Here is a 13684-nt window from a genome sequence, read left to right on the forward strand (position 1 = left end):
GGGCCTCTCATCACTCAGTCACTAATACCATACTGCATTTGTGCCTGTACACAGTAATTACAGAATACATTTACTTCAAGCTAAGCATAATAACAGAATTATTACGAAGTTCAGGAGCCATATCAACTCACCATCAAGTCTCAGGATTTTCAAGTCTAAGAGATTGCCTTGTTCCAATTATTTTTTATTTACCTCCTCTGTTGATTATGATTCTTTGTGAGAACAGTGCAAACACTCTGCTTCAAGGAATAATAAAAATATAATCCTCACTGAAGCTTACACAAGATTCGCAAGATGGTAAGCCCTTGAGGCATGCAGCATTCTTCCGTTTGTCAAATCTTATTTTTCCAAACATCACAAAAGCAAGATGCATTCCCTGAGCAGTGACACCTGCATGCCTTTTCTTAAATATTACAAGTTAAACAGATGAAGAAAACAAGTTAAAAACCAACCAAACACACACAAACACTAAACCAAAAACAAACAAAAAAATCCCACATAAAACCAACCAACACCAAACTGACCCATGGGATGCAATTTTGTGAACTATTTGCAGAACTCTATGACCCAGCCCATGTCCCTGTAATTTCTAAAGAAATAAAAGTGCTGTATAAAACACAGTTCAACAAGCTTTCCTTCTACATTGTCTTCTTTATTGAAACTTTTATTCAAACTTCTCTGGTCTTAGCCAAAACTGTATTTCTGAGAGCTCAAACTGGATGTCATTACTTCATGCAAAAGGGGCGGGTTTTGGTACTACTAAAATACGTTGTAGGGGTATCAGTAGCAATAATACAAACATAGGATTTATGCACACTCAATGTTGCAATAACAGATTAGACTATTGGTCCATCTAGTATGATTCATGATTTTATAATGTCAAAGAATAAATCTTCTGAGACAGATTTTTTTTTCTTAAATTCCCTCAGTTACAAGCTAACATCCTCGAAAAACGCGAAGGATTATTAATAACAGTTTAATAATAACTCTGCAAGGCCTTATCCACGGTACAGAGACATATTACACACTCAGCATACACAGGACAGTAAGTTCAGCACTGATATATGTCTGACTAATGTGCTAACACAGCAGAAGGGTGCTGATGCTTAACTACACAGCAAATATAAACAACTTATATCACTGATCTCATAACTACTGGGGCTACAGATGAACATTTAGAGACTCCTAGATGCAGTGTGTGAATGTGTATGAAAATCAGCAACAGCAAATCTACCTAAAAATAATACCAGAAAGCTATTAGAGAACGTTTGCGAGAAGCTGCACAGAAATCTGATAAACTACCCCCTTTTTCTTGTTTGTTTGCATCAGCACAAAGATGCTGCTCATCAGCTTGGTTCTACAGAAGGATGAATGAAACAGGAATTCTGTTTTGAGTAAAAACTACAAAAGGAGTTATTGAAATATATTAGCTCTTCAAAGTGCACAGGTAGAAGTAAAACTTACAGTTGTAAGGTACAGCAGGTCTTCTGTTAGCGTAACACAAGTACATCATGAATTGAATGAGTGTCTTTCACTGACTAAGTACACAGCAGCAAAATCATGAGTTTGGCAGCTAAACAATGTCATACCATAATGACTGCTACAACTAAAAGTCTCTTCACCTCTACAGTCATGTTAGCATTCATGGTAACACATGGCCTCCAAATCTACGCTTCTCTAATAGCTTCTGCAATACAGTTTCTCACTCTGGATCAAAAATTCATGGACTACTGAAACTGAGATTAGACAGAGTAGAAGAAAATCTGACCTAAACATGAAAGCATTTTGGGTTACTCCATGTGTAAGTATTTCTATTGGGCACATCTGTTCCTGGTAAAACACTAAATATTAAATGTGAACCCTGAAAATGTGGTTATGAAGTCTCCTTTTTACGGTCCAGATATTCAATTTAGCACATGTATATACTGTTGGTTTTTTTTTTTTTTTTTCCTATTGAGTAGTTAAACCATTTAAAAACAAGGTGTTACAATGATTCTTTAGGAATAGAAGGACATAAAATCTTATTTAGCGAGAGATGATTTACTGGCTCAACAAAAAAAGTAAAAGATGTGTTATAAATTCCCTTCTTCCAAGAACACACTTTGAACATTTAGAAAGCCAGAAAGCAATCTCTTATATTTGCTATAACTGGGAGAGGGAAACGAGGAAATGATATCTATAAGCAGATAAAAAAGAAAAAAAAAAATTAGAAAAACACCATGGTCAAGCATGCAAACTGAAGCATAACATATACACAGCAGGAAGAAGACACTTTTGAGGTACTACAGAAAGAGATGAGAGGAATGGGAAAATGACAGAAACAAACCAAACAATGCCATAGAGAAAGAGAACACTCCGGGGTGGGAGTTAAAGATCAAACCACTGAAATTACTCAAGTACATAAAGAAAGGAGTTGAGTTGCAGGCACATAAGTGAGTTAACCTGACACAACCTTGACCAGTTAATGCCCATGGGCATGTCATTAACTTGTAGCAAATGTGAGCCAAATTGAGGTAGCTTATTCCCCCTCACCTTCCATGAGAGGACAGTAAACTAGCTCATGTTTATCTTGGGATCCAAGCATACACAATGGAAGTTAAGACAAAGCACGTTGCACTCAATTCATCTCCAGGTTTGCCTTGAAGCTACGTATTGCTTTACTTACAGTCTCGGATGCAGTCCTGAAAATCCCCACAGAGCTGACATCTAAGTCCCAGCAGGCCTGAATTTCAGAGCTGCTTTTAGTGGTGTCCTTAAAATTCCACAAGACCGTGAAGTCCATAAGTTCACAAGCACCTGAGTCTTGACAAAATTGAGTGCAGTTGTACTCACTTGCCACCTAAACAAGATCCAGAAACTATGTATCCCCCAGCTACATCTTCCTAGAGGAGATGTCAGTCAGATAGTCCCACACACAATAGTTCCTTATGAAATGCAATAGCTGCTTCAACTTTGTTTTCAAATACAGCCTGAGAAAGCAAAGCCCTGTCATATAACAGCTGGCAAGTCAGAGAAGTCGTACCTCATGGATCAGATCTGCTCTTGAAAGCACTCTGTCCCAACTGTGCTCCAGGCACACTTCACTGATACCAACACTCTTTAAAAGCCAAAGCTATACTTTTTTTTTTTTTTTTTAATAGCCAACTCTTCTTAGTTAAATGAACTTTCATTTAGCTATCATTTTTCAGGCCATTCAGGTTTAGCTCCATTTGCCTTACCTCACAGACCTCTTTACACACCACAGCCTTTCCCCGCCTAGTGTTGCATCCTAGTAAATTCTTCTTCCCAAAGTTCTCTCCATGTCTGCATGGAGCCTTTCCATTCATCCACCTTTCACCTAAGTGCTCCCTTAATCCTTTCCATATGAATCAAGTAACTCCAAAAACCTGTCTGGACTGGTGGAGGAAAAAGTGCCTCACCCACTCCTGATGGCTCCTGATCTACAAGACCTTAAAAGGAACTACAAACTGTGTTTCGTACACCTTCCTCTACCAGTTGTCCTTCCGCAGCCTTTGACAATCTTTCCTGGTTGCACAGGATAGTATAGCATAGCTGCCTCAAATAGAACCTCTTCTGGTCTTCCGTAGCTATAACCATATTCCTGCTACATGCCTCTTCACCCTGAGCACAGCATAAATAATGACTACCATGATCATCTTCTAGTCAAGTTTCTCCAAGTAGAGACAGCTACCTACAAAGAACAGTTCAACCACTACACTCAATCAATTTATATAGCCACTGCAGTCCCCAGGATGAATGCATCTGCTTCATGACACAGATATTTCAACTGCTCAAGAATTCTTCACCTCTCAATACAGTATGTAGCTCCAGAACCACATGCCAATTTGCACCTCATTAATGACAATCCAGCCTTAGCTGGGATGAACAATCTGCAGAAAACTCCACAACAGTCATTTACGGTATGCTACAATTTTAAAGATAATTTCGCCTTCTGCAGTAGGTAATAAGGTAATGCAATCAGCTTGGTTAAATTCTGTATGAAGCAGTTTCCCAGCCTTTTTCCACGGAATCTGCTTTAAGAGCATTTGTAACATTTCCTCTAGAGATTTCAAGACATGCTACCTACACAGCCTTAAAAGGAATTTTCAGAAGTCACTTTCTTGCCATTTTGTCCAAACACTTCTTTTTGCTTCTGGAATACGTTCCAACAGAAGTTCATATCACATTTGTGCTGGTGCTCTTTGAAGGCATTTTCTGTTTTACCTTTCTGCTGGAGCTGAGAGTTGCAGGTGAACACCTACAACTCTTTCTCCTTTGCTTTAGGAAAGAGAAGTCTTCCACTCACTACTCAGCTCCTCATCCACAGCCCGAACTTTTTTTCAGACTTTTCCCTCAGGCTTGAGTTCTTGAAGCTTAGTGATCCAAAATCTCTAAGCACATGTTTCCACCTCAGTAATGTACTTTTCTGAGTGATTTTTCCATTTCCAAGGGTGCTTGGTATCTGTTTTGTTCTGAATATCTGTCTTTTGAATTCCACAATTAAACATGGGGGGAATTTCCCCCAAACATCCGGCAAATTGTCTTCAATATCAACAGCTGTTTTTTCTTCACTAATAAAGTCCCTCCCTCCACTGACTGGCAGTTAAATGTGACGCTTAATGAAATGAATCTAGTAAACTGGGATGCTCCTATTGCTCAGTTTGTTTGACGGTAAACTCTCATAATCTAGCCTTTAACATTCCTTACTTCCATAATCAACTTCTCCAAGTGTTGCTTCTGCCACAGGTTTTAATTCATGTTTCTGCCACAAGATAGCTAAACCAAACTACACCAGCTTCTCCCAGTTTCTGGTGTGTTTCTTCCTGTCTAATCCTTGTGTTTCACACAGTCATGATCACAGATGAAAAAAAAACCTGCTCCCTTGAGAAGAAAATTGTATCTACAAGACAAGTATCATGCCAGATCACTGAGTCTGGTGCTCAGCCAGACCTCCAAAAGCTTTGTTTCCGTGAAACGGGCTTCATGAACCTTCCCCTCGCCCTTCATTCTCTCTTCATTGTCACTCTCTCAAGAACTTTCATTGGGATTCTTCTTACCTCCATCTTTGGCACAAATACAACAAGGTACTACTTGCACTCATACAACCCCACAGCTCTGCTGACCACTCTAATAAACCTCCCTCAAACATAAACATTCGCAATTCTTTGGCCACAGTTGGTTTCTACATGGGGACAGAAAGGAGGGAAGAAGATGAAACACATTTTCTTGCAGTTCTGTTCCCTGGACTGAAAAAGAAACTGAACCTGAACTTCCAGAACATTTTTAACTTAGTTCCAGGATCTTCTTGGCAAAAGTTTATGGCAATTTGAGTTCCCATGAAAGCTGCTTCAACTGATCACTTATAAGGCAAGCAGCTGTTCCCATCCTCATTACCTTACACTTCTGACTCAACTGATATTGCTCCTAAACTAGATGCTACTCAGAAGACTACCTTACCACTAAAGTGAAAGTTTGCATCTTTCTCCTCTCTCCTCCTGATGGAAAAAGTCTGTAATCTTATTAACTGTAACAGCTGTAAATAGTTGCTGTTCCAAAGCAGTTCCACGTGGCCTGGGATGGCCCTGCCTCCTTTTAACTTTGAGCTCCAAGAACAGTCATTCTCACCCAAAGTCAATAAATCCTTCTATTCTTTCACTCAATACATCCAAATGAAATAGTTCCTCTAAAATAAATCTTTTTGATACAGGGTTTCACAAATCTCCTTTTAGAGACACAGTCTCCTACATCCCACCCCCACAACTGCCCAACTTCACCTGTGTTTTGAGATTTCCACATTCTTATTTCCTGGATTGTGTCCAGAGTTATTAATCTTAATAGTTCTCCTGGACTCAGCCTGGAACCTCCCTTTAAGTCACTTGCTCAGTCATCTAATCATATCCTTAATCCTTCTTGGCAGATCTAACCCCAACCAACTACCCCAGCAGAGAGAAAGAAGGAAGCTCTCTATCCTAAATATTACATGTCACTGGACCCATGCCCTTACACAAATAATGGCACAGAATTCCTACATCATCTTTCCTGATAGTAACTGTTCTCCCAACTACCTTTTTTCTTTCTCCTGATGACTGCTAAGACCAAGTTTTTGTCCTTTCTATCTCTTCTTGAGGTTCATGGCTTTCTAAACTACCTCCCTTCAGTCTTTTTACATGAATATATTATTACAATGGATTTTAGATTTTCATGAGGTCTAAAAAGATAGCCAAGGAAGGAGAGGGGAAAAAAAAAGAGTAGTATTTCAACAAAATTACATGCAAAAATCACATTAGGCGAAGGCTGAAAGCTTATTTGATAATATATATGGGGGAAAAAGGTCACAAAATACTGTTATTATTCCCAAATACAAGATTAAAAAACAAAAACCCACACAACAAACAAACACAAATCAGCTTTAGTTAGCAGCCTTAATGCTATAAAAATTGTGACATCGTTGAAAAAAAGCCCAGTTAGGCTCACCATATACTCAGCCTTTTGGGGTTCTTTTTTGTCTCAGAAAAGGCCAGATGCTTTTTAAGCAGCACAGAGCAGGAAGAGGACAAAGCCTAAATCTTTACAGCACAAAAATAAAGCAGCACAAGACTCAGTGGGATGTTCTGGCACAGCTCTACACAAGTCACATCGCAGGAGTCTGGGGTGGCATTATAAAAACACACCTACTGGCAGGACCGTCCTGCTGAATACTAAGAACAGACCTAATGACACACTTGGGTGTCAAATAAAAAAATGGCAGCAAGAATGGGAGAGAATAAGTAAATTCGATTTCATATGAATGAGAAGTCTTTGTGTAGGAGTAGTAGTGGGAACAAAATTTCTTCACATTTTATTGTGTAATTTTGCTGTGTAGTAGTGTTTCTGTATGATTTGTTGTGCAACGCTATTGCATGGCATCATTTGTTGAGCAACGCTGCTGCGTGGTATAGTTTTTCATTTAATGATATTGAACGTTAGGCAATGGTCTTGCATACCATAATTTGTGTTTTCTGTTGAGCAACATCACTGCCATAGTTCTTGACTCAAAGGTGAATTACATGAATTCACGTAACAGTGCTGAATACATGATTTTAACATATTCACTCAAGAGATGGCAAATGGAGACAATTATTTTTTTCTTAGAAAAAAAACACATGCAGAAAAGCAGCAAACTGAGCAGGTATTTAAGCAAAACTTAAGGCATTAAGACATGACTTCTTTAAATCGCAAGGCAGCATTGCCTCATAAATGACAATTTCTTATCCAGAGCTACCCTGTAACTACACTGTGTGACACTATATTTCACATGGACACCTGACTCTAAAAACTACAGGAAGACCTTGTTTTACGTACTACTGGGTATAAACAAGATCAGTAACATGCTTTTGACGTGACTTAGGCTTTATCCAAAACTATCCTTGCTGGAACCCACTGAAATCCAGAACCTGAACAAGAAACTCTCCATGTCTTATGCAAAATTCATCTGATTACTTCATTATAGTGGAATCCTGAGGTAACAGCAACACTACTGAACTTAGAGCAAAAATTAAAAATGTTGCCTTAGTAAAAGACTTAAGCATACTTTAGATGGCATCACAATGCCATCTTACTACTGCTTAACATGCTCCAAAGGAACAGGAGGAAGAAACAAAAGTTTGCTCTATATGCAGTACTACTGTACATTACTCAGCTTTACATTCCTTACATAAACTTGCCTTCTCATCCCTCTTTTTTTTTTTCCTCTGATCATTTTTGCTTACAACAAACATGGTCTACATACAGACTTAAATCACATGTTTGAAGCTTAGGAAATATATGAAAACTTGAAGTATTTTTCCAAACAAATCAAGCAACCCATAAGGATATCAACTTTGTACCCACATCTATTTTTATATTCATCTGCAAATGCTATTGACTGCCTAGAACAGCATCTCTTTCATGCACTACCTGGCAGTCTATGAACAATTGTATGTTGCAAGAGGCCGAGAAAGAGCGCTAACACTGGTAGATTACAATGCAGTGCTGCTGCAAGCATTTTTATTTGATCTTGTATTCTGGCAGGTTTTAAACAGAGAAGAAAAAAAATATGCACACAGGCTTAATTTTTAAAATATGGCAAAAAACCAGAAGATAGACTGGGAAGGCAAATTGTGAGGAAAAAAAAAAAGTGAGCTCCCTCCATCTATAACATAAGATTAATTTATTATCTGACAGATGGCAGAAGGGAGGGGGGCGGAAAAGAAAAGACTGCTGATGCAGTGAGCTTCCTGTCTGTAATGAAGGCCCCACATTCCCACTTATTTTACTGCCACAAAATACATCCATAGCTGCATTCACTCCAGAGTCTTGCTCTGTGTATTTCTAGGTCTAAATCAAAATAGCCTTGACCTCATCACTGCGCGGGCAACTTAAATATGAAGAAAACATCCAGAGAAGCGATTCTTCTGTCAACTGCCCAAGGCTACTCGCAATAGCGACTATGAAAGCTGGGACTCTACCCGACTCGTTTCATTTGACCAAAGAGAGAGACCCATTCATGCTGACCAAGACTTCCAAGGCTACTGGTCACTGCAGCAAGTTACCATCCCATTTGCCGTCCCAGCAGTGAAAGTTGCTTTTTCACATTTCTCCATATTCCAAGATATTTTCCTCTTCCTTCAGCATCTTCCACACTGCAGCCATGGGGTGCCAGTGCAAAAACGGAGCATATTGAAAACGGAAAACAGAAGAACCGACCCGTACATGCTTAATATAAAACGAAAAGCTTCTGCACTGATGGTAACAACCATTTCCTCATTTCGCTTGCTGAACTCCACGCGATGTTGCCACAGGGCTCCCACCTGCCGCAGAAGCCAAAGCACGAATGACCGGAGGGCTTCGCTTACCTCCGACATCCGATTCCCGGCAGGCCGGCCGGCCCCGGGCACGCTGCGGTGAGGGAGCCAGAGGAAGGTCGGCTCCGGAGAGCAGGTTTTGCTACATCCAGCCCGCAGGCGCCCGGGGAACACCCTCACCTCTGCCGCGAAGCGATGCCCCGCACGCCGCGGGCCGTTACTCGGGATTAAGGCAGGTAAATAAACACAGCGCCCAAGCACACCCGGCGGGACGAGCAGCGGGTGCGGAGGGGCCGGACCCCCCGCCGCGCTCCCAGGTCCGCCCGCCGCCTCGGCCCCCGCGCCGCGTCTCCCGGGAGACGGAGCCATTTTGAACCGCTGCGCCTCGGTGACCGCGGGCGGGGGGCGCCGGGCACGGCGATGGCGGTGCCGGGGTGGCCGCTCTGCGGCGCGTTACCTCGGATGCTCCAGGTCCAGCGGTAGAACTCTAGGGTGTCGTTCACCACGCTGGACACCAGGCCCACGGCGCGGGGGGGCTCGGCGGCGGCACCCATGGTGAGCAGCAGCAGCAGCGGCGGCGGCAGAGCCGGCGAACCTGTCTCGGCGCGTGCGTCCGTGCCTCTGCGCCGGGGCGGCTGCTGCTGCTGCTGCCCCTTCTACAGCCGGGGATGTGATTTAAATCTCTATCTCTCGGTATCTTCCCTCCAGACTCCGCCTCGCTCCCGTCACCGGCTCCCGCGCCCCGCGGGCAGGGCGGAGGGCGCGGAGGCGGGGAAGGCGGGGGGGGGTTGGGAAGCGGGATGTGCAGCGCGGCGGCCGCGGCTCCGCAGCACCGTCCCCCGCGCGCCGTGCGGTGCGCTCGCGCCACGTGACAGCCGGCTCGCTGCCCGCCGGCGGCTGCCCGCGGGGCGCCCGGCCCGGCTGCGCAGGCGCAGTGCGGGCGGCGCGGTGGGAGCAGGTGCGGGGCGGCGCTGACCGAGGGGACACCTGTCCTCCCTCAGCGGGCGTCTCGGGTGGAAAAGCGGCGCTTATTATCTCAATTTGCCTTTTGTTTTCAGATAGGAATGTTTTTACCAGGAGAGGGAATAAATATTTCAGCCAACTTTTATTTCCTTTATTTTCTCTTTGAAGCAGTTTGGATTTTTCTTCTTCTCCCCCTCGTCCCCGCCGTGGCGGACGGGCCGGGCACCGCCAGGAGCGGCGCTCGCTGCGCCTCGGGGTGTTGGCGTGGGGGTGTCGGCATTTCAGCGGGCTGCCCCGAGGAGCCTCTGCCAAAACCAGCAGCCGATAAAAACAGCAGCCGCAACAGGGTCTCGCTGTCCCTCAGCCCCCTTGGCAGCGCCTGGTGGCATTTCCCTGACCAGCAACTTGTCCAGGCTCCTCCAAGTGCCACCGCGGTGCCTTTCGCGGGCTCTCCTCTCCATCTGCTGGACCACAGCCTTTATGGTCACATCAGGGCGCAGAGAGAGTTCTCCACCCAGACCATTGCTGAGGCTGCAGGAGAAGGGCCCCCATGGCAAAGGCTCGCGGGGCTGTGGATGCAGTCCTGGTTCATCCATTCTGCACCCTGTGTTTCAGCCCCAGGAAACCCTCTGCCTGGTGTGGGTGCACCAGCTGCTCCTCACACCCTTTGCCTCTTATCTCCTCCTGCCAGCTTGTCTCTTGCTGTCCCACTCCCATGATCTGCCTAGTGTGGATGGCTGCATGACACCCTTGGCATCAGTTTCCCCATTGAGGGACAGGAGGGGAGCTGCTCCACCCGCGTTGCAAGCTTTTCTCCTGGCAGACAGCAGATCAGATGGTATCTGCCTTTTCCTCCCGCAGTGCACCAGCACCTGTGTCACTCGCTGTCGCTTGGTGAGCACAGCTTGCACTCCTCCTCCTGGGTGAGTCATCCTCTGCTCAGCTCCTGGACCATCCCAGCCCTATGGATGGGAGAGGCACACTGGCCATGGCTAGTTATGCCACTGTGAGCAGAGCCACTGTGCCTGGAGCTTGTAAACCAGCAGGTGTTTGGGAGTAGGGATCACCTGCATTGGGAAAAGGAAGAGGAGCTATGTCAACCCCTGGAGGCCCAGATGGATGGGGGAAGTCCAACAACCTAATGCTGCCTGAAAGTTGGAGCCAAAGCAAGGTTAATGCATGCTCATGTATGGACAGCTGCTACTTCTCTCATGTGAGACAGATCACTTAAAACTCTGCATGAATTGCACTGACCTGAATTACATTTTATTTTGATGGCACTGATCATGCCAGGAGGTCCGGTGAGAGCTCTGAAATCGATCTGTCACTGGGTAGGGCACCATGAACGCCAGCCTGCTTCCCAAATAGCAGGCAGACAGCATAGTGTTGGCTGTGGTTCCTGTGCTTCCTTCACGTGAAACCACTGCAGCGGATTGTTGGGCAGTTAGAAACCCCATGTGTGGTTGGCATTGTCTAAAGCATGGCTTCAGGACATTTTTAACATTATCCTTTAAATCAAAAGGAAAACAGAAGAATGAGTCATAATCCTCCAATTGGTATATGGCCATTTGCCTTGGCCATAGGTTTGAAAGAGAATGGGCCACTAAATGAATCAACACAACAAAGGATTGTACTTCCCTGCCACATTTGATGTCAGGCAAGATGTGAACTAGGCAGAGTGCCACCAACACAAAAAGTAAAGATCTGCAGTCTATCAAAGAACAAAAAGGAACAAGATATATTAGCAATAATGATACATATCCATAATAATTATTATTTATATTACAGCCTACATATGCTTACTTCTTTATTAAAATGGGAGTTTATTTATTCTATGGAGGTTTTTTTTGCACAATTGACACCAGTAATTATAGTTTATAAAATATTTATATAATCTAGTTTACTGTTTCATCTATTTCAGATTAGATACCTTTTCTTGATTGCAATTATTCCCTTTGTATTGAAAATATGATTGTACATAGATAATTTTACAGAGTGATTAAGTCTTGAAAAGAGCCACAACAGAGCTGCAGAGCTTGGAGAACAGGGAGAAGAACAACAATCTAACCAGAGTAACTTCTTTTGTGCTTTGACATTGGCTTTGAAAATGTGATGGAGGTTACAACAACCTATTCTCATTAGTTTAACTTTCAGCCTGTAAGCATGTGGACATGCTTTTAAAAGTAAGTCTATGTCTGAGGGCTTCCAAACACATTCCAGCTAGTTTCCTAAGTTTCTGCACCCAGCAGGATGTGCTGGTTCTAAGAAAGCCAAGACCTATGTCTTTACTTAAAGAGAGCAGGAGGAAGGCATCCAAAGGTATAGCATCAAAGCAGCCTCTGAGGAAATCTACAGCATGGTAGTCAGAAAAAGATGATGTTTTTCTATTAATTAGCCAGTGTTGTCATCATCTTCTTGGTAATCCCCATGTTCCTAAAGCTTGGACATCTCAGATGGGCAGGCCTGTGGCAGCTGACCCCAGAAGAACTCAGGGATTCCCAGCTGTGCTCCAGCTGTTTGTCCAGTGCTCCAGGGTGCTTGTGCTGGCAGCAGGCGAGCCTGTGCTTCAGGAAAGGTGCAGAAGGTAACAGGAGGTTGTGGGACAGCCTGCTCCACGGAAGGTCTCCTCCCAGTTCCCATTCAATATATAAACTGTATTCCAGACCTTTTAGTAAACAAAACCAACCAAACAAAACAAAAAAAACCCAAACAAAACCAAAAAAACCCCCATGAGATACCTCATTTCATAACTATTTCAAGCCATTTTCTGCTTCTTCATGTCACAAATAAATAGCGATAGAAATGTTGCAAAGTCCAGATGATCAGTGCATTTAGTAATGCATGTGAAAGAGCATTTACTCATGAATTCAATGACTGAGCAGATGCTTCTGCACTAATCAGAAGTATTCCCATTCAGGTTTTGCTTCAGGTTAGCAATGAGATTGTTGTAAGGAAAAAGTGAAATACAGGTATGTTGGATAATATTTATGAAGTGTAGGAAGAAGAAAGCAGTCAGAGCTTTGTGTGTTGCTGCCTCTCTCAAGGCAGCTCACTGAGAGACAAAACAGCAGTGAAAGAACTTTGCCATGCTACAAAGAGAATCACAACAACCAGGAACTTTCCTGGTGGGAAACCGTGAAAGTGCTCGAATCAATGCATTTGACAGAAGATTCAGATGTTAAACCATGCTGTAAGGAACAAATCTATTCACTTACTAGTAAAGAAGGCACGCAAAGTATTATACGCATTAAGCATGTGTTTTTATTACTTTAACTATTGAACTATCATATTTTTTCATTTGATTCCATTAATGTTTTAAGAGGGAAAATTATGAAATAAATCAGCATATCAATTTGCAGTACATGGGATTTTCTTGCACAGTCTGTCAAATTTATATGCTTCTTGCACCAAAGCTTTCTAGCCAATATGCCCTATAAAGACTACTAGCTGTGCAAAATAAAGCTTGTCTGATCTTTGAATCAACAAGTACAGGATTAAGTGTATTCATATGCAATGGTACAACTGCTATCTGCCCCAATACAGACGCTGGTTTAAGGCAGCTTTATACTATACATGCTTAAAATAAGCTGTTTTCAAACAACCATAATTTTTTTTAACCTGACAATGTATCTTTCAGCACTAATTAATTTTTTTTTTTGTTTATTATGTAATATGTTGTTAACTCCATAATTTGAGGTGGGGTAAGTCAGGCACACAGGGATTACACAGCTTTTGCACAGGGAGTCTTCCATAGGATCTGAAACAGATCCAGCTCTTTTTTCTTCTAAACCGTCTGCTAGATGCCATCTGTCATTTCATACATCCAACTGTATCAAAACAGGCTTTTTCCAAACCTAATATATTGGAATGATGCATCAGAAAGCATCCAGAGATGTTAA

The 13684-nt window shown here is 43.1% G+C and overlaps 1 protein-coding gene across 1 annotated transcript in view; it reads right to left on the minus strand.

Moving 5' to 3' along the window:
- Nucleotides 1-9376, minus strand: part of ELOVL4 (ELOVL fatty acid elongase 4) — a gene marked incomplete at both ends in the record, with an annotated part of 30117 nt that extends 20741 nt beyond the window's left edge. Inside the window, one exon of the mRNA XM_080342330.1 lies at nucleotides 9280-9376. Coding sequence (XP_080198456.1) covers nucleotides 9280-9376 — 97 coding nt within the window. The remainder of the gene's footprint in view (nucleotides 1-9279) is intronic.
- Nucleotides 9377-13684: the final 4308 nt, after the last annotated feature.

The sequence above is a fragment of the Nesoenas mayeri genome (assembly GCF_963082525.1).
Source record: "Nesoenas mayeri genome assembly, chromosome: 3".
NCBI lineage: Eukaryota > Metazoa > Chordata > Aves > Columbiformes > Columbidae > Nesoenas > Nesoenas mayeri.